The following is a 19,572-nucleotide window of genomic DNA, read 5'->3' on the forward strand; positions in this document are numbered from 1 at the left end:
ACCAAAACCCACTGGCGACAGAGAGGTTAACCCAAGCAGTGCAAAAATAGGAGCGCGTTCGTGTCACTCCCTCAAAGGCTGTAGGTTCACACCTCTTTTCAGGTTTACATCTGGACTGAGCCGCGCAACCTGCTCCCCGTCAAAATCTAACCCAGAGCCCTGCTTTAACGTGTTTACAGCTGGAAGATGAATTATCGGCTCTCTGCGATTCTTTTGCAGCACTGTAATAGTTAAATCGTTGCCGAATGCGTTATTTGATGCGGTGTGTGGTGCCTAAGCTTGAACAGTCCTCTACAGTGAGAAGATGGCGTCGGACGGAGCGAAAGGGGAGCAGCCACCTCCGCTACAAACACTGGTAACCACTGGCCATGGAAGCGTCGAGGCGGTGAGAGACATTTCAGCGAAAAATCACATCTTGTGAGCCGCAATGATCGTAACCGCGAATGTTAATTATGAGTGGGAATTCGTGGAATTAATAGAATAGCAATCCGCTGCTGTGAATCATAACTATCGGTGAATGTGTTACGGTGGTCCGTTTGTATAAGGAGGAGATGGAAAGATTTTTGGGGGAGAATACATTGTTATAGTATTACATTAAGATTTCCGGTTGTATCCTCTGTTTCGGGCAGAGCACAATGCTGTGTGAAATGAGATTTTTTTTTTCTTATTGTAAGCTATCTTTAATGTGCAAATATTCGCGCTTATTATAGCTGTATGTTGTCACGTTTTGAAATACTATGAAATCGAGGCTTTATTATGAACAGGTTTTTTTTTTTTTTTAGCAAGGTGAATGCTTAGTTTAGAATCTTTTACAATTAATATTGTATTTTTAAAATTACACGTTAAATAACACACGCACACACACACACACACACACACACACACACACATACACACATATATATGTCAGACATACAAATAATGTAATCAATTGTAGAATTTGCTAAATATTAATAAACACACACACACTTTTATATATATATATATATATATATATATATATATATATATATATATATATATATATACAAATATCAGACATACAAATAATATATTAGTACAATAAATTAATAAAATATATAATATATAAAAATGTGTGTGTGTATATATATATATATATATATATATATATATATATATATATATATATATATATATATATATATATATAGTATTTCATGTATTATACTGTATACATTTTATATATGTAGATGTTATGGTAATAATGTACATTTTATTGATATAAAATGACATATATAATGACATTTTCTTAGATAAAGAATGCATTATGCTTAGAATGCAGCCGTAATTAGATTTCACACATTATGATGACAAGTTTTCAACATATACGGATGAACCTCACTTACCTCCTATGAAAAAAATCAATATTACCCCCCAGGAGAGATGCTATAAAGCCCTCCAGTACAGTTTTCTCAAAGGATCTCCTTGCTCTCAAATGTATTGATCTGCATGCAGTGTCTTACGGTAAAGGGCAGTCTTTAATTTCAGTAGTAAGATTTGCATCTCATCTTACTATCTATCTTTTTAAGTGAATTTGCATGACAGCCAAAACATCACGTTTGAGTACTATAGCCAGTCATATAGCAAATGTTTAGAGATTAATGTTTTGGTGATGCACAAAAATGTAGCGATAAGAGAGATGTAATGAAGCGGAGGCGGGTTGGGGGGTTGGGGGTGTTCACTGGAGATGTTTCTAAATCGGTCTAAATTTTAGTGACTCAGCTGGCATAGTTCAGAGTACTGTGTCACCCAACTGATCTGAGCTGCTTTAACTGCTCGAGGCCCATTTACATTTAGAGTTGGGTTGAACAGGTGCGCAGATTTCAGCGCTGCCCATTGGCCACTGGTATAAAGTCATAAATCTCTGTCTTGTGCATCTACCCAGACACCTTTCTCAAGGGCTACATACCCTTACTGAAGTGTGCAAGGTCCATGAATAGTTTATTTGGTGGGGAGTTTTGTTTGTCGGATATACTCAAGCGGTCTGACCCCATCCGTACACAATCTGGCTTGAAAAAAAGATTTGCCTCCACATTACACTGCATTTGAGAAAGCATCGTGCAAGACCTGGTCAACAGCATCTCCCACTGACCAGCATTGACTTTTTCTTTTCTTCAACCTCAGCACTCTCAGAATTGCTTTATCTGTGGATTTCAACCATTGACTGGGGCTGCAAGTGTCAGGAAGGAGTAATTTGTTCAACGATAAATCGTAGTTATATTGTACTCTGACAGTTGCACGTTAAGGTGCAGGAGATGTTTATCAGTTTCTGATGAAGATTCTGTTTCTACGCTGCAATATGTTGCAGTTAGTATCACACCAGAAGACCTGGTTACAGTTTAATTAACCATTTACTACCCTCTCATTCCTTATTACACAGAGATCAGTCACATGTGCCAGTTAGACCTTCCCAAAGTGACTCATTTAGTGTACTATATGGAACTGAACATGAGAAATTGGACTTTGACAATGTGGACCACCTAATGAAACACATAATTTGTAGAAAGGTCACTAAAGCTACTGGTCTTAGTTACAGGCCCTGACAATGTGAAACATCTAAGACATTTTAATTTGGTTACGGTATCTTCCATAGCATGTATTCCATGTAATTATTTCAAATTTTTCTGATATAGTACAGTCCTTATAGTATAGTCCTAAAGGAATCAAGAACAATTATACTTGTTATATAGCTTATATAGCAACCTCCCAGAAACAATTTTCTTCGCTTTATGATAATATCTCATCTTCTGGCTATTTCATTGCATATTCCTAATTTAATTACAATGGGGTCGAAAATATTGCGTAAGTGCATCACTGCTGTTTAGTTTGTCTTTATGTTATGGAAGACGTACAACTAAAACCAAACATTAACAAATATTGTAACACATCTGTAGGGTATTATAATTGAAATGATGGTTAATTAAGGCTGCATAATTCATGAGTTGTTTTATTCATAGAATTTCAATCATTAAGATAAATCATAGGGCCCTACTGAATGCAATATGTGTTTGAAGATTTATAATTACATTTTTTCATAAAGATTCACTAATGGAGATGAAGCAGTATATCGTAAACTGTTATTTATTTGCCCATTTTTGATGAAACTAAAATCACCAATGGGACTATAAAATACATTAGCATTAAAAAACATGAGCAAGAGTGAAAAACAAACAAAGCTATTGTTTGCAAACGAGACAAACTTCTGGTTTCAAAAGTAGTTGGTTAATGTTTCAGTGAAAACTTAATACTGTGTGCAGTGAGATCAGTGCCCACTCACCACCTTCTCTGCCAAGGACCTAGTAGACCATCTGAGATATGCAGTGTCATTTTCCTTTAACAAGGCTTGTGTTCTTGCTCTGTGTGTTTCAGAAATGCGAGCTGAACATCGACAACCTGAGCAAACCAGAGCTCCTGACCCTTCTGAGCATCATGGAGGGAGAACTTGAGGCCAGAGATCTGGTCATTGAAGCTCTTAGAGTGAGTACGAAATCTCTGCACTTGTACTTTCCAGCATTTGTGTATACTTGCTGGGAATTCAGGGTTTGTGTCATTATATTATCTATGAGTCAAAAAGCTAAAAGCCCATAAATAATAAGAGAGCTTAAAAAATCAATAAACCACATATTTTATCACTTAGGCTTACATATATAGTTCATTTCCTCTGTTTAGATGGTTTTATGAGATTCTATTGATTTGATGTCATTTAGTTTGTTTCTGCTCAACTGGACATGTATATTTGGAACCGTAGCCAACATAGATTAATATGGGTTTTGCAATGACCAGTTCTAAAATTTGGTTCCCTTCAGTGCTGAATATGTATTGCGTATTGTTTTTTTTTACTCTTTTTTTTTTTTTTTATCTGTGATTTCACTGATACACTTCAAACGTTTGGGTCAGTAAGATTTGTTTTTAAAATACAAATATCTTTATCCATAAAGGAATTCATCAGAAGTGACTGTATTTTAAATTCTTCTTTCCAGACAACAAATTAAATATATTTGTTTCTATAAACATACAGTTTACAACTTGAAAAAAAAAACTGAAATGGTTTATTAGCACAAAATGATTATTGATTTCTTAAGGCTCATGTGACATTGAAGACTGTAAATCTTGCCTTTGCCATCACTAAAAAATAAGTTATTTTGAATAGTAATGCTATATTTCACAATATGACTGCTTTACTATATTTCTGCTTATATATATAGCCTTGATGAGAAAAAGGGATTTCAAAAACATTAAAAACAATCTTACTGACCCTACATTCTTTACGTTAGTGTACATACAGAGGTGATGTATGTTTTTGACAATCCAAGCAAATTTAAACATCTTGAGGAGATCTGCAGAAGATCTGTGTCAAAGGCACTGTGGCACAATGTTTGTCTCTATTTGACTTTGCATCGAGGTCAGACATTCACACTGTGGTAAGAGGCCAAGTACATCTGATTAAGATTAAAAAAAGGATACACTTCTAAAATCGAGGTCAGGAGTGTCACTATATTTTCAGGTGTTCTAGTTCAGGATGTCTCTGTGAGTTTCTAGGCCAGCGTATTGGCAAAACGATGGGCACATTTTCTGTCTCTCCATCTCAGTCTCCCTTCCTGTCTATTTTTTGCTTCGTTTATGCAGGACTGTGATGTTCGATTGGCTCATTCATCCTCTTCCGCTTTACTCCGGGGTGGTTTCCATGCATTTTAGAGGCTGCTCTTTTTGTTATTCTGTTCCCTTGGCTGCAAGTATTTCCCAGCTGGTTTTCCCCCTGCGGATATACTATCTCCTTCTCTCCCTCCCTCATCCCTCATTCCCTTTCCACAGCAACCATTCCGAGCACAATGGTCTCGTTTGTTTCCTTAGGGAGACAGTGATAGGGCCAAACACGTACATACTGACTTTTAGACATACCAATTTAAAAAAGCCAAATAATGACATTATGTTTATTTTCTAGGCCATACTGTAAATATTGCATTTGATACGTGACAGATGAAAGCAGCAATCCTATGCATTATTAAGAAGCTGTGCAATTAATTAGCAAGCTGAAAAAGCTGTGTGCGATGTATCGTTTTTCATCAGAAACAATGGAGGGACGTAAGCAGATTAACTGTGGAGTCACATGCCTACAAACCCTCGGACTTGAGTTCAGAGCCAGTCCATTAAATCGAGTCGCATCAGCTTTTTGGGCCAGTGTCATCTCGCATTTTAAAGTTCATTGCAAGACAAATGCATGGTCTTTAATGCAGACAGATCACTTTGAAACGGTGAACAGTCCCATATGGACATCTGGATCCAGAATACAGATGCTCACGAGCCATTATTGTCTCAAGTGTCCTTATTTCCATTCATAAAGCCAGAAGTGTCAGGTGGAGTAATGGCTGGTCTGTGTGCAATGGAAGGACTACAGAGTACCTTTTCTGTCACCGTTTTGTTTATTAGTTAATCTTCTCCATATACATTTGTCATTATGTTATTCTTGTTGAAAAAGAAAAACAGGCATGAGTGTTCATGACGGTTATGGTGGGTTAACAGCAATAGATTTATCATTGCCAAACTGTTCACTTTTCAGTGGTTGGTGAAGCTTGTTAATCAACCCCTCATGGTTTGAGCCTATGCTGTGTCAGTAACACTTAGCATCATTTGTCAGAGGGTTACATTTTGTTGGAAGGTTAATAGGTTCTTTACTGTAATGAGAAACAGCGTGCGACACTGTTCTGAAATCCCACAAGCTTCCTTTTCTAACTCCTTCTGAAAAAAACATCATATGCTGGTAAGGTATGTTTTGAAGCTGGGATGCTGGTTTGAACTGATTTAAGCTGGTCCTTTGCTGGTTTATGCTGGTTTAAGCTGGCCCTTAGCCGGTCATGTGCTGGTACTAAGCTAGTCCAATCAGCATAAACCAGCTAAGGACCATCTTAAATCGGCAAAGCACCAGCGTAAGCCAGCATCCAGCTTCAGAACATAACTAACCACAATGTACAGTTTTTTGTTTTGTTTTGTTTTGGTTTTTTTTTCAACCGGGTCGATCACATTTGCCATCATTTTTTTTTTCATAGTGAAATCCAGTAATTTCAACATAAACAATTACTATAGACAATTGACAGTTTTACACAATACAACAAATTCGAATTTATCTTAAAAGTGTGGAGTGTTTGACTGAAATTTATTTTAAATGTTTTTTTACATTTATCTTATTTTTCCATTGTTTTGGATGTTTTTGTTTGCGTTCTAGGATACGTGCATTTGGCCAAAAGAAGTCTTATGCGATAATTCTGCCTAAGCAGAGTAGGAGTAGACCTGTGTGTATCTCTAGGGTCAGAAAGTTCACGGATATTCTCCTTTTCTTTTTTAGCTTACTTTCATTGTGAGACCAGGTTTTGTTTCACAGAAACCTAGGCGAAAACCTGGCTTGGAATTCTAAACAAACTGGACTGGAGTTGTGTAGGCTGTGTGGCTGCTTCAGCATCATTAATGTGATTGGCTGCTTTCTGTCTGTGCTCCTGTGATCAGATGGAGCTGTTTAGCTTCTGAACACACTCTCTGGCACTGCCACGTGAGCGAGTGTCAGGTCATCGTCGCTAAATGAAACTGGATACAGGTTCAGAGATGGCAGTTCACTGGCGCTTTCTCTGCTTGCATATGAGTGATTGTTTGTGACAGTGAACATGTTTAGCTTCTGATGTGAATGCATATTTACTGAAGCCGCTGCCCCAGTTCACATTCGCATGGCTATTACGGGGAGCGTTGTAAATTTCGATACATTCTTTTTGTGCGGTGGATGGTAAGAGTTATTTCCCTGTGTGACTGATAAAAATAGCACACAAACTCACTGTTGTCTGTGTACAAGGGCCAAAATTAACCCTCGCCAATCCTCAAATCAATATTGCCCAGTAACTCGGGGAGCTGCAGCATACATGGATTAAATGAAATTATATTTTATATATTTAATATTTTGTTTAAGATAATTTATGTTTTTATCTTTGTCTTTTTATGTATGAATAGTTGACAAATAAAAATTGGACTGTGTCCTATGGTGTGATATAGCAAAATAATACCTAAAAAATAGCAATGTTATCTTCAGTTTTTTATTCATTTATTTTTTGCTGTCACAACATATGATACATTGACATGTCAACTACCCATATATGTAGTTATATAGTTAACAGAATATTAAATTATATTATATTATATTATATATTAACATTACCAGTGGTACCTTTGCCATGCAATGCTCATAATCTGTTTAAAAAATATAACATACCTTAATTAATAATAATAATATATAATACATTTTTTATTTCTTTAAATTGTCCTGTTTGTAATTTTTATTATTTTTTATTTCACTCATATATATTTGTAATATTCATGTAATGTAAGCTATGACATACCTATGATTTTTATTGTATACAAACACATCATTCTTTACAAGCATTCTCAGTTTACATGCAGTGACCCAAACTAATGAATCGAATCACCACTTAGACAAAGCTTTGCTTTAAAAATGATCTAATCTCTAGCACAACCTGAGCACATGTGAATAAGCCTGTTCCTCTTATCGGCAAGACATATCGGCATAATTTTTCAGAATTGGCTAGTTCCAATATCAGATAATATCAGGCATCCCTAAATGATTGTTATTATATTTGATTTCTTTATATTAAATGTATATTACCATTAGCAGATAATTTTGGCAAATCATTGCTAGCTCTCTCTCTCTCTCTCTCTTCCTATATATATAGGTATCTAAATGTAGCACGCAAATCAAAGAGAACAGCTTGGAGCTGTGTGTTTTGTCAGGGTATTTGTCTCTCTCTCTCTCTCTCTCTCTCCATCACATTTTACATTCTATCTGTCAAATGCAAGATGCAGAACTGTAATTCCACATGCACGTGTCTGTAAGAGCAGCTTAGCTGATCCTCGCGCTGCCATTCGGTGAGGCTGAGGACAGTCAGCTGAGTGTTGGTGTGTGGGTGGCTGGATGGATGGACAGAAGCGCATGTTATGAGAACACTATCCAAACAGTTGAAAATCAATTGAATTTATAGACTCCCATCCAAGGTATTTTCCAGCACCCTCTCGTTTATTTAGAAGTGCACTCTCAATCATTTGTAAACACAGAGATAAAGAATCATTGCGAAATACTGGAAATCTCAAATAAGCAGAATAAATCAAGCACCGCAAGCATCTGAGCCAGCCATTTTGTTTGCTTTTACCCTAATGGCTTTCGTTTTGCCTGAACATTTAAGCAAGATTCACTACAAAAGAGCGCTGAACCAGTATCTCCCAAGCTTTTTAGTGCAGCTGTGTGCAGAAGTGAAAGATGGGGGTGAGCACCATTTCACGAAGTCAACTGAGTCATCAAATATAGTAGGTGGGAATCCACACAGAGGTCTTCGTGTTCAACAGGCAGAAATAAGGAAAGTTCAGAAAAACAATTCATTAGAGTATTTGGAAATGTCAAATTTGATTTTAAATTTGGTATAGCCGAGGCTAAAGAAAGCCAGCACATACTTGGCTGTGGGGGGTTTTTGGGCATGATGTTGTTAAATGTGATGGCGCTGTGGCAGGGAGCATCCCGTATGGGTGATTAGTTGTTTGAGTAAGCGCTCGGGTCATGGGCACCATGTTAACTCGCTGTTATTTCTGGCTGCAGGCCAGCTGAAGACCAGCCCTGTTGATGTGACAGCCGCTGCTCCACCGGGCTCTGTTTGAGAGAGATTAGGGTTATGATGTGGAAATGTTGTCTTAACCCTCACAGCCTAACAGCACACAGATGCCCCAATATCTTTTTTATCTATTATTAAGCTGTCACATTAAAGTCCAAATGAATTGGAATTGTCCCGAACCGTATGTCGCCACAAAACATTAATACATGTTTGGTTTGTTATGGCAAATATACAGTAGAAAGCATGTTAATTTGATGCAAAAGAAAGCTGCGAGTTATGAGAATACTATCTGTTGAATATGTCAAGTTGTTTTGTACCAAGTAATTATGTCCTGCTATGTGTAATTTTCACCGCCCAGAAGTTATTTCGTGTATTTTTAATATTTTGACAGCTGACAGCGTGCCACATACTGAACAGAATGTAGCCTGTACCATCTCTTTCAGTCTTGTTTTTGTTAGAAGAAAATTAAATTGTTTACGATGACACTACTGTTAAAGGATTAGTTCCCTTCACAAATAACAAAAGTTTCTAATAATTTAATCAACCCCCATCGTGTTATCAAAGATGTTCAGGTAATTTTTTTCTTTAGTCACAATGGGATTGAGGCGTTAGAAGATAATGTTCAAGGATTCAATGGTGGCCAGCGGATTGAAGGTCCAAATTGCAGTTTTTGTAGCTTCAAAGAGGGTCTTAATAAGGGTCTTGAGAAAAAAAAATATATATATATATATATATCACAAGAATAAATTACATTATGTGCATTCACATAAATTACATTACAGCTTAATAAAACTGTGTAAAACACATTAAAAAGTCTTACTAGCCCCATAATTTCAAATGGTGTAATATGTGCATAGCAAACTTTGTAGAGTGTCTGGTTTAATCAGCCTGGTTTAAATATCTGTATCAGAGGTTACTTTATCTCTTTGTTTTTCTATATTACAGTCATGATGGGTTAGTGTTATTGTGAAAGACTTCAGGGGTATCCAAAACAAGCAGGCCTTTGTCGATGTGTAGCCCTTCTGGGGCTGTTTTGTCCTTCCCACTGTCTGAGGAGATATGACGCCGTGTTCTGAAATTAGGCTGAGACAAGATCCTTCTAGCATACAAATTGCTGTCCGTAGTCCTTGGAGAGGAGAAAGGTAAGTGTCCTTGCTTACCCTTAAACCCGGCTTCCTTTAAAAGCATCCCCTTAAAAGTACTGCCAATAAAGCATCTTTGTCTATTGAACTGCATCTTACATTGTTATCTGAGGGCCCCTATTCACCTTGTCTGAGGTTTAAAACTACTGTACTTCCTCTGGGATGTGAGCCCAGATCTTAAACTACTCTGCCACACCACCATTTCTTTACCTTCCTCGAAACTTAACAGCCAGACCAAAATGAGGCAGGAGCTGAATACTCAGTCGTTTAAAATGTCAGTGTGGATGAGGCCAGGCTGTTTCTCACTGAGAGCTGAATGGCAGTTTAGTCACTCCAGGCGCCAGTTACTGGTCCTCTGCCAGCCTCCTTCCCCACTGCAGCAGCTCACGTCCTTATATTTCATCGAGCACTCTCTTGTTGTCAAAGCTGTGGTTATTACATTTCATGACAACCTTACTTACTTTCTCAAGAACAGGGCCGGGCATCTCTATTACTGTATGAAATGAAAACATTATTTTGAATGCGACCTATTCTAACGCAGTGAAATTGCTTGCAAAATGTAGCTTTGTTTTTTCGGTGTTGACCAACTTCTTTTAGAAATTTAAAGTTGGGATCATCTCTTTTTATTTTAAACAATATGTCTAATATTTGCAAGTTCCTAATTGCTTCCTAATCATATTGAGATCGCAAGAAAGTTACTTTTAAAAATATTTTTTCCCTTTGCCGTTTTTACCATTCCACTTCCCTGCATCTCCCATTTAAAAAAATAAATAAATAAAAACGTGTGTGTGTGTGTGTTCCTCAGCTGATGTGGCATTGAAACTGCAATTTAGACCTGCTATTGAAATCCATTACATGGAGAAAAATACTGGGATGTTTTCCTCAAAAACCTTAATGAACATATTGGATGATGTGTGTGTGTGTGTGTGTCATCCACAGCTAACAGGCATGGATTAAACACCGCAACACTCATATTTTGACTTTAAGAGACTTTCTTTTCATTCCTTGCCTTCTTTATCTGTGTGAGAATTTGCTATCAGGCCTAATTGTGGCACAAACTTGTGCTTCCCCTCAGACTAAATTAAGTACATCCTTAAAATAAATGCTTGCTCTATTAAGATACCTTGAAAGCTAAGCAGGCATATATAATCCAGCATATTATGCCTCAGGCTAATGGATATAGCTTAAAAGCAAAAGAATATCTATTTTCCTGAATATGTTACCAGGTCAGGGCAGGTATTAATTTCCTGAACTGGAGCAAGAATCCGTTTTGGTAACAACACAAGTAGTAGTTGTAGTATACTGTATGGTGCAAAGCTTTGTTCATTTTTCGGTGAAATAATATGATATTTTGAAAAAGTAGTCATCCATTTTGTGCTCGTTTTAGCTGCTTGAAGAAAACAAACAGTTGCCTCATTATACGTGCCTGTAGTGCAGTTAAATAGAAGATACTCTTTGGGTGTCATCTGAATCATAATTGTTTAAGATTCTTGTTTTGCTTGAGGAACCTTGCATAAGAACGCCTGAGAGGCCGGATCTGTTGCAGATTTACACGTTTATTAGATTTTCATAAATTGGTCTGTGGAGCACCACACAGAAATATGGTTCATTCGAGAGGGTCATTAAAATAGGCCACAAACATCATTAGAGAGGCATGACCAATTTTAGCGTTCCAGCAGTGCCTGTCGATCTAGTGGCGGAAATACACTGAAACCCTCTCAAGTTCTGTTTCAATGACTCTGTAGGAGAAAACCCCACCATCCCCCAACCAACCCCCTACCAAACCCTCATGCGTTCAGCAGTGTTAAATAATTAAAGGATGTATGCCTTTCTTATATAATGACGTAGCTATAAATACTCCTCATATGTGGGGGATTTCTGTAGAGGATGGGTCTAGAGAAAATGTCTCATTCATAGTAGTCAAGCATGAGTTGTTGATGCTTAGTTTTTTATTAAAGGGTTAGTTCATCCCAAAATTAATTACTCACTCTTGTGAGACCTTTTGTTCATCTTGGGAACATAAATTAAGATATTTTGATTAAACCTGAGAGCTCTCTGATCCTCCAAAGAATGAAGTCCAGAAATGTGGCAAGGAGATTGGTAAAATAGTCCATGTGACATGAGTGGTTCAACAGTAATTTTACAAAGCTGTGAGAAAAATTTTTGCGCTCCATGAAAACAACTTAGACAAAAAGAAAATTAACTGATTAGCCTATTTTGATTATGTTCTGGTGCACTTTCCAAAATGGTGGAATTATGTTATGTTATTATTGAAATTATGTGTTGATTAAAATCAAGATTTAAATACTAGAATTCTGCAAAATTTGCTTATAAATAAATGAGTTTGGTTCCAAAATGCTATATATATATATATATATATATATATATATATATATATATATATATCTGTGCGGTTACCCATGAGTACACTGTATATTCCTCTGTAAATAATGGAATTGGCTTTCTCAGCCAGTCAGCAGGTCTTGGTTTATGTGTGGTGTGTGCAGCTGTGGCATGTGGTTTAATCCTCCTAAGTGCGGCCTGTAAGCAAGTTAATGTATTGTTTGTTTGTGTGAAAACCTCAATGTATGCTTAACAAGTACTTGTCATTATGGCTTGCTGGGGTTACTTAGCTTTTTGCCTTACTCTTGTGACTCGATGATTCACTCATTTGTGGCAACAGCTTCTGAGCTCAGTCTCTTCAAAGAATCCAAAGAATCTTTTTTTCTGGTGCTTTCCTCTGCTGTAAATGCCAGTGAGCCACTGCTGTGACCTGTTTATGTAAGGGCTCCTTGCGGGGCTGAACTCGAATGTTTGAGTCGTGTTGCTTTGACTTTGACAGGAAGGAAAAATCAGGGTTGGTCGTGATTCATTGCTTCACATTGTACACAGTACAGAAAATGCCCTAAGTGGTACGTTTATGTAACATATGGGAACATTGTGTGTGCTTGAGCATGTGTATGTGTATAATGTGTTTATTCCAGGTCAAATAAATTTACCCATATCTTTAAATATGACTGAGTCTATCCCCTGCCTCTGTTGCTTATCCATACAGAAGATGTCAGGCTGAATTTGGCATATAAGCTGCAAAAGCATGAGTGGACTTCCATAAGTGAATCCCAAAGGCAGGCCGGATTCAGTGTTTCACATCAGAGTAAAGCAGCGCCTTGAGCTTAATAAGAATCTGACCCAGAAGCGAGTATGTATGTGGGAGTATGACAGTTCCTCTTCACTTCATGAGCAGTGCCGTAGTACCGTTTTTATATTACAGCCGTGTTCTGTTATTTCGATGTCAACTTTAATTCCTGTCAATAGGGATGAAGTTTGTGTCACTGTTTTTCTTTTGGTTTGACATTCCCTGCTGGATAGTTTTTTATAGGCAGCTTCTAATTGAAAGTGCAGGATTTCCTCATTGCCTGAATTGTTTGTTATTGATTTTGTCTCTGACTCTGTCTGTCAGTTCTGCTTCACTCAGCAGCATCTCATTAATTCGATTGGTACTTTTAATAGAACTTTGACGAATGGCACAATGTCGTTTACTCAGCTACAGGCTTTATTTTGCTTGAACCGATGTCACAAGAATAATATTTCTATCACATCCTCATATCCTTAGAGGTAAACTAATAGCAAACCTACCGAAGTAACAGCGAAACCAACCAAATGTGCTGCTACAAGCTACAAACTAGGTCAAAAAATTTATTGAAAATGTATTAAAAATTATGATTTTTTTTTTTTATCACACCTGCCAATAGCAAAGGGTTAAATGAAGCAATCATAAATACAGTTCTGACCATCTGTCTGAATACTATACTATACTTTAAATATAATATAAATTTTATTGACATAATTCAATGAAATATCTTTTTAAAAATCTTTTTATGTGATTCTTTGTTTAATAGAAAGTTTGAAAGAACATAATTTAGTTAAAATATAAAATGTTTGCCACATTCTAAATGTCATTCTAAGGCAGCCGTGAGGATTTATTTTTAAATGCTTTACAGTTAATGACACATTTGGTGTTGCATGTTATTTTTTGACCTGTGATACTAAGAGTTATATGTGGGTCAGGTGATCTGATCAGGGCTCAAAATTGTGGCTTGTACGAAAGGGAACATGACAGATGGTGGTTGGTATTGGGGGTTTTCAGATGGGGGTGGGATGGTCTGCAGGGACTGCTTGGTTGCCCAGATTCTCTCTCCCCCGTGGACCCAATCCTCTCCCTTTTTCCCCCGAACAGCCACCCTTAAACCTTTAGTGCCCTATTTTTCAACCAAAACGAATAATGTACAGGCCTATACCATATGTTGTTCTGCCTCATCGTCAGTATGGAGCTATTCAATCTTTCCCAGAATATGTTCAGAGACTTAAGTCACCAGCCAACAAGTCTCTCCAACTGTGAATATTGTGCTTTACTCTGATATGACTGTCACAAGACTAAATTTCTTCTTCTTTTCCTTTCTTCCTCTTCATCAGCTTGATGCCTTTTGATCTTACATTTGGGTTAGGAGAGCTGCGGAAGTCCTTGGCCCACAAAGCCAGCTCTGTGTTGATCTAATTGAAAGGCCCCTTGTGAGAGTCTTTGGACGCACACTCACATTCAAACAGAGGCGACACAGAAAAAGCACTTTCTCCCACAGAAACGTCTTGCTCATGGGTTAACCTTACTAGTCAGTGTAATATGCCTAAAGGGCATCTGCTGGAAGATGACGGCAAATTTTTAGGTTCGCGGCTCACATTGAGACACTTGAATTGGCATCAGCTTGATGGAAGTGACTTGTTACCTTTCAGGCTAATATTATTAGGCCTATAATTTTATTTTTCAGTTCATCTGAATTGATGTGCAGTGTGACGTACCTGTATTTAACGCAACGTAAACTAGTGTGAAGGTGTTTTTGTTGTATTTTCCTGTTCCTTTGGAATTCTCCAGCTTTTAAGAACTGCCGGTTTCTCTGGTAGTGGGCGGGACTAATATGCAAATAACAATCTCATTGGCTGGCCCTCACCTATTGTTGTCCCTCTTCTGATTTCAGCAAATCAATGTGAGCGAACGCAAACAACGTGATTAATATTCATGAGTGTATTTTATATTGTTATTAGTAGAAGAATTCATCGTAGTTTATCACTATTATTTTTTTTATTTTGCCGCCTTTTGTAGAAACCCTAAATAACGCAGTATCTTAAACACCACTCCTAAACTCAGTCAACGTGACAAATATGCGGTCATGGTTATTCTAATTACTAAATTTCTGTCATCTTATAATGCTACATAATAATGCGACAAAAAATTACTATGACGATTTTATTGCTGAGGTGTCCATAGAGAGTTCATAATCTTTACAATAATATTGCATTTCATAGGTGTCTATCACATTGTCCCACAGAAACTTGTAAATAGGTTAGTGTAGAATGCTTTATAATAATAATTAGTTCTATTTAGTGTCTATTTCATTCATTTAACATATTTAATATTGTTATTAATAAGTTATTTGACACATTTGAATATTTTTATTTTTGTTAAATAATGGAAAAGCTACTTTCCCTGGCAATTAGTTACTTTTACAATAATGCAACTCAGTTACTGTTTTTGAGAAGTAACTAATTATTTTTTTAAAGTAACATGCCCAAAACTGATTATTTGCAGTTAGTAGATGACTGTTTTTGCAAATATCTGTGATGGGTTTATTATGGTGTTGATTCCGTATATTGTCTTTTTCTCACGTTCTTTCCCATTATTTCAGTCATCCCCTGTCACTCCCATCAAACAGTCTTTGTCCTGCTCTCTGCCTCTGCTCATTTTCAGCATCTCTTCCGCTTTGGTGGCGTGCCCTGGACCCCTCACTCAGCCAGCGCGTGCCTGTAAAGGTTAATGCTAATAATACCAGAGACCTGCCTGAACTCCACCAGGAGTCCTGTGTACACAGTTTAAGCTCAAGACCTGGCAGAAAGTGTCTGTGAAGTTTCAACAGGTTTTCTTGTCTTATTCAGCCTCTAAAAACCCAGTCAGATTAGCATACAGCTATACAAATAAACTTGACTTTTAATGGGTAATATGTTTTTCCCTGCTTTCTCTCCAGGCCAGCTGGGTTGTTTGGATGGCAGAAAAAAAATATTTTTTACAAATCACCATGATTTTCACACATATTAGCATGTGCCTGCACAAATTAAAGAAAGGGTTCACACAAAAATTTGTAAGTCAGTCACCTTCATGTTCAGACCTTTCTTCTGAAGAACACAAAGAAGATTTCTCTCACAAAGCCTGCTTTTATTTGATTTATAATTATAGAAATGAATACTTTTATTTATCAAGGAAGGATGCTTTAAATTGACAAAAAGATAAAGTGATGATAAAGGCATATCTGAAAAGAATATATCTCCATATACAATAAATGCCATATACGTTTTTTCCTCTGTACAACAGAAGTCAGTGAGCTCCAGTGTTATTTGTTTCTCAACGTGTGTGTGTGTGTGTGTGTACCACAGAAGAAAGAAAATCTGGTTTGGAATGACATGAGTAAACAGGAATTTTTTATTTATTTTTTTTTAATGGTGAAATCTTACTTTTAAATTGAAATTGAAAATGGCCTTTGCAAACATAAATTACAACCATGAATAAAATTATAAGTGGGCTTCCAAGAAAAGTATAGTATAAGGCCCTTTTTTTCTTGTAATTTTGGTAAGTTTCATTTTGGCCTGAAGCAAGGGGTTTTTCCCTGTAGCTCTCTTAATAAATTGCTCTGCGGAAAAATAGAAATTTATGCCTAAAAGATTGGAATTTCTTTCTACAGTATAAAAGGGAACGACAACTGAATCATGACCTCATTATAACTATCTAAAACTTTAGTATTAGTATTAGCAGATGTGCTTTGTGCAAAGCAGCTTTGTTCAGATTTTTCACAATCACTAATTATATCAGTCAGACGTAACTCTTCTTTGTTGTTTTATGGCTAGTTTCTTCCACTACAGCCTCATTTTTTACTCTTAACACCACGCAATGTGTTGAATGTTGCTCCTGACCCCGGTGATCCGTGATGGACAGATAAAGTAGTTCATAAGAAGGAGGAGGGACGACACAGCCTCTGTGATTATAGAAGAGATTTGTGAAAGCCTAGAGGAAAGTGCCAGATGGCTGAGAATCTCAAAGCCCTCCATTCTCTATCTGCTATGACACACAGACATTTCTCCCGCCTCCAGACTCCCATCTCTTTAGATCTCTCGCTCTCTCTCTTGCTCTCAGTCTTTCCCTCAGCCCCCTCCTCACTCTTTTTCTCTAGACTTTGCAATGTTTACTAGCTCCTTCACAGTTGTTGGTTAGAATAACAGGAGTATGTTTTATAATGTTCTCTTTCTGTTGCGTTCATACTGTGCTTCCTGGGTCATTCCTACTCTAGAGTATGTTTTCTTATCTCTGTGAAAAAATATATGGGATGAAATATTAAGCTTAGACGATTTAAATATGGAAATCATATTCGTTTTTATTAAGTTGACATTCAGCATCGTTTCTAGTGGGAAAACAACAAAATCGTTAAAGGAACACTTCACTTTGTTGGAAAATAGTCTTCTATTAAGCCTCTTAACTTTCTGACTCCCCTGGAGTTTTTGAGCAAGATGCTAATGGTCTAATCAGATACAATGATCTATGCTAAGCTGCGGCTAAAAGAGCTCCGCCAGATCCAAAGGTCATCTGAATGGATTAGAAAATGGTCAAACTCAACTGTTTAACTCTAGGGGAGTTGGAAAATTGGCCTATTTCCAAAATAGTGGAGTGTTCCTTTAAGCATTAGCAATGGATCTGATGAATTAATGTGTTGTTTTGTAACCATAGGATTTGGGATGGTAATTTTTTCTCTGGCGTTCGAGAATGCAAAACTGAAAGTAAAGGTCCTTTTAAAAGAAATTCACGTTATAAACCACCACAAGCATAATTTCTTTCCACTTGATCATAATTCTGTAGTAGACCATGGTGTAATGTTCAGTCTTTTTGAAACATCATCCATCCATGTGCATTCCTTGGATTTGAGGCTATCTCCAATTTTTCTCACCCACTTCCTTTTGTTTTCCACTTATATGGCAGACTGCACTCATAATGAAATAAGCCTGGTCCAGCACTGGTCTGTCTGTTCGTGTTAAGTGGACTGAAAGCAACTCACTTAGAGAACTTTTATGCCCTTGAAAGCTGTGATACTTAGCAGAAGTAAACTGATCCTGACACTTGCAATGAGAGTCATCCATCTCAGGCATTGCATGTGTATGTGTGCGTGTTTGTACCTCTGTGGGTTGATTATTTCCTTCTATGGTTAGGCAATAGTTGGCCATTAGCCTCCAGGATGCTTTGTGCTCTTTGCATGGTTCCTTCTGCTTCCACTACACAGAATGTGTTAAATAAGGACACCCTGTAGAGAGTAAACTTGCAGATTATCTCTCCTATTTGATTGCTTGTTCATTTTATAGCATTACTCATCCAAGACCAGATGGGTAGTGTAGATCAGCCCAGTGGGTTGCCTGACACTGAGCATGTTTTGTGAGGACAGACTCACTTGTAATGTTCTTGTAATCATTTAACATCATCTGTGTCTTAAACTGTAAAAAGAAATTAATTTGTGTTAAAAACTGCATCTTTGATTTGCTGGAATTTTACTATTAAAATGTGATATCAACAGTTTAGAAATGTAACTTAAATGTAGCTTTAATAAATAAAATTTAATGTAACTTGTAAAAACATATAATTAACCAAAATAATCTATGGGAAGTTTACAGTATCACATGCACAAATATAAAACACCATCCATGGCAACTTGACATGACCCAAGTAAACATCAGGCTTATTGATCCCTGAAGAGGTGCTAACCTGCTTTCTGTGTGAGTGTGCATGTTTGAGTGTGAGGATGTAGGTTTATGTGTGTGTTGGAGAGGGGAAGAGCATAAAGGCTTCTTTTGCTATTAACATTTACTTTAATTAATGGAACACGATTGTTTATGCAGTAAATTCCCCAAGACAGAATAGTTCCCAGAACAGATGCACACAAGATCACGAGCGAGGTTGGTGACTTGCATGTCTCTAGGCCATAGCACATTAAGTCAGCAAGACATTTCTTCTCACCCACCACTTACTGTACATGCATCACCAAGGGAACATAATGTGTAATAATTGCTCTGTGTTATTTCACAATGATTTGCCAGCATCCCACAGGCACCACATTGGCATTATAATGATGCTAGGATTTGTTTTTACCTCTTGACCTCAAAAAAGTTTCTCATTTTCTGTGTTTACATACACAAGAATATTTAAATACTGATCAGAATTGTATCTATTATATAAGCACTATGTAAATTATTTGCCTTAGCAAAATTAAGCCAATTTTCTTGCTTCTGGAAATAGGCCTGCTGAACAGAACAGCTTGCACACTGTGTCCCTGTAATGATCAGAATTCATTTGTCTTATTCAGAATATACAGCCTAACTGAATATTTAAATGTATGTGTCAAACAAAGGTGATTTTGATATAACATACATACAATTGGGAACGTGCAGAGCTATTAAAAATACAGTCTTAACAAGATAATTTATAATGAAATGAAAGTGCAAACCTTTTATGAACACCGCTGTGTTTTTCAAGATTAATTTAAGTTAAGATCAATCACTAAAAAAGAGGTTTTAAAAGGTCTAAATGAAATGAAGGCTTCTGGGATTGATGGTATACTGCAAATCTTTTAGGGACTCTTGCTTCTTATTTATTACATAATACATATTTTACATGT

General features: G+C 36.9%; 1 protein-coding gene across 2 annotated transcripts in view; it reads left to right on the plus strand.

Annotated features, from left to right (window-relative positions):
* Positions 1-43: 43 nt before the first annotated feature.
* cttnbp2 (cortactin binding protein 2) overlaps positions 44-19,572 on the plus strand; it is a 40,123-nt gene continuing 20,594 nt past the window's right edge. The window contains exons 1-2 of one of the 2 annotated variants that reach the window (XM_043264536.1): positions 44-385; positions 3,391-3,498. In XM_043264536.1, coding sequence (XP_043120471.1) covers positions 305-385; positions 3,391-3,498 — 189 coding nt within the window. In that variant the 5' untranslated portion in view covers positions 44-304. The remainder of the gene's footprint in view (positions 386-3,390; positions 3,499-19,572) is intronic. The other variant, XM_043264535.1, reaches the window with a different exon arrangement.

Source organism: Puntigrus tetrazona, chromosome 18, assembly GCF_018831695.1.
Source record: "Puntigrus tetrazona isolate hp1 chromosome 18, ASM1883169v1, whole genome shotgun sequence".
In the NCBI taxonomy this organism is placed as follows: domain Eukaryota; kingdom Metazoa; phylum Chordata; class Actinopteri; order Cypriniformes; family Cyprinidae; genus Puntigrus; species Puntigrus tetrazona.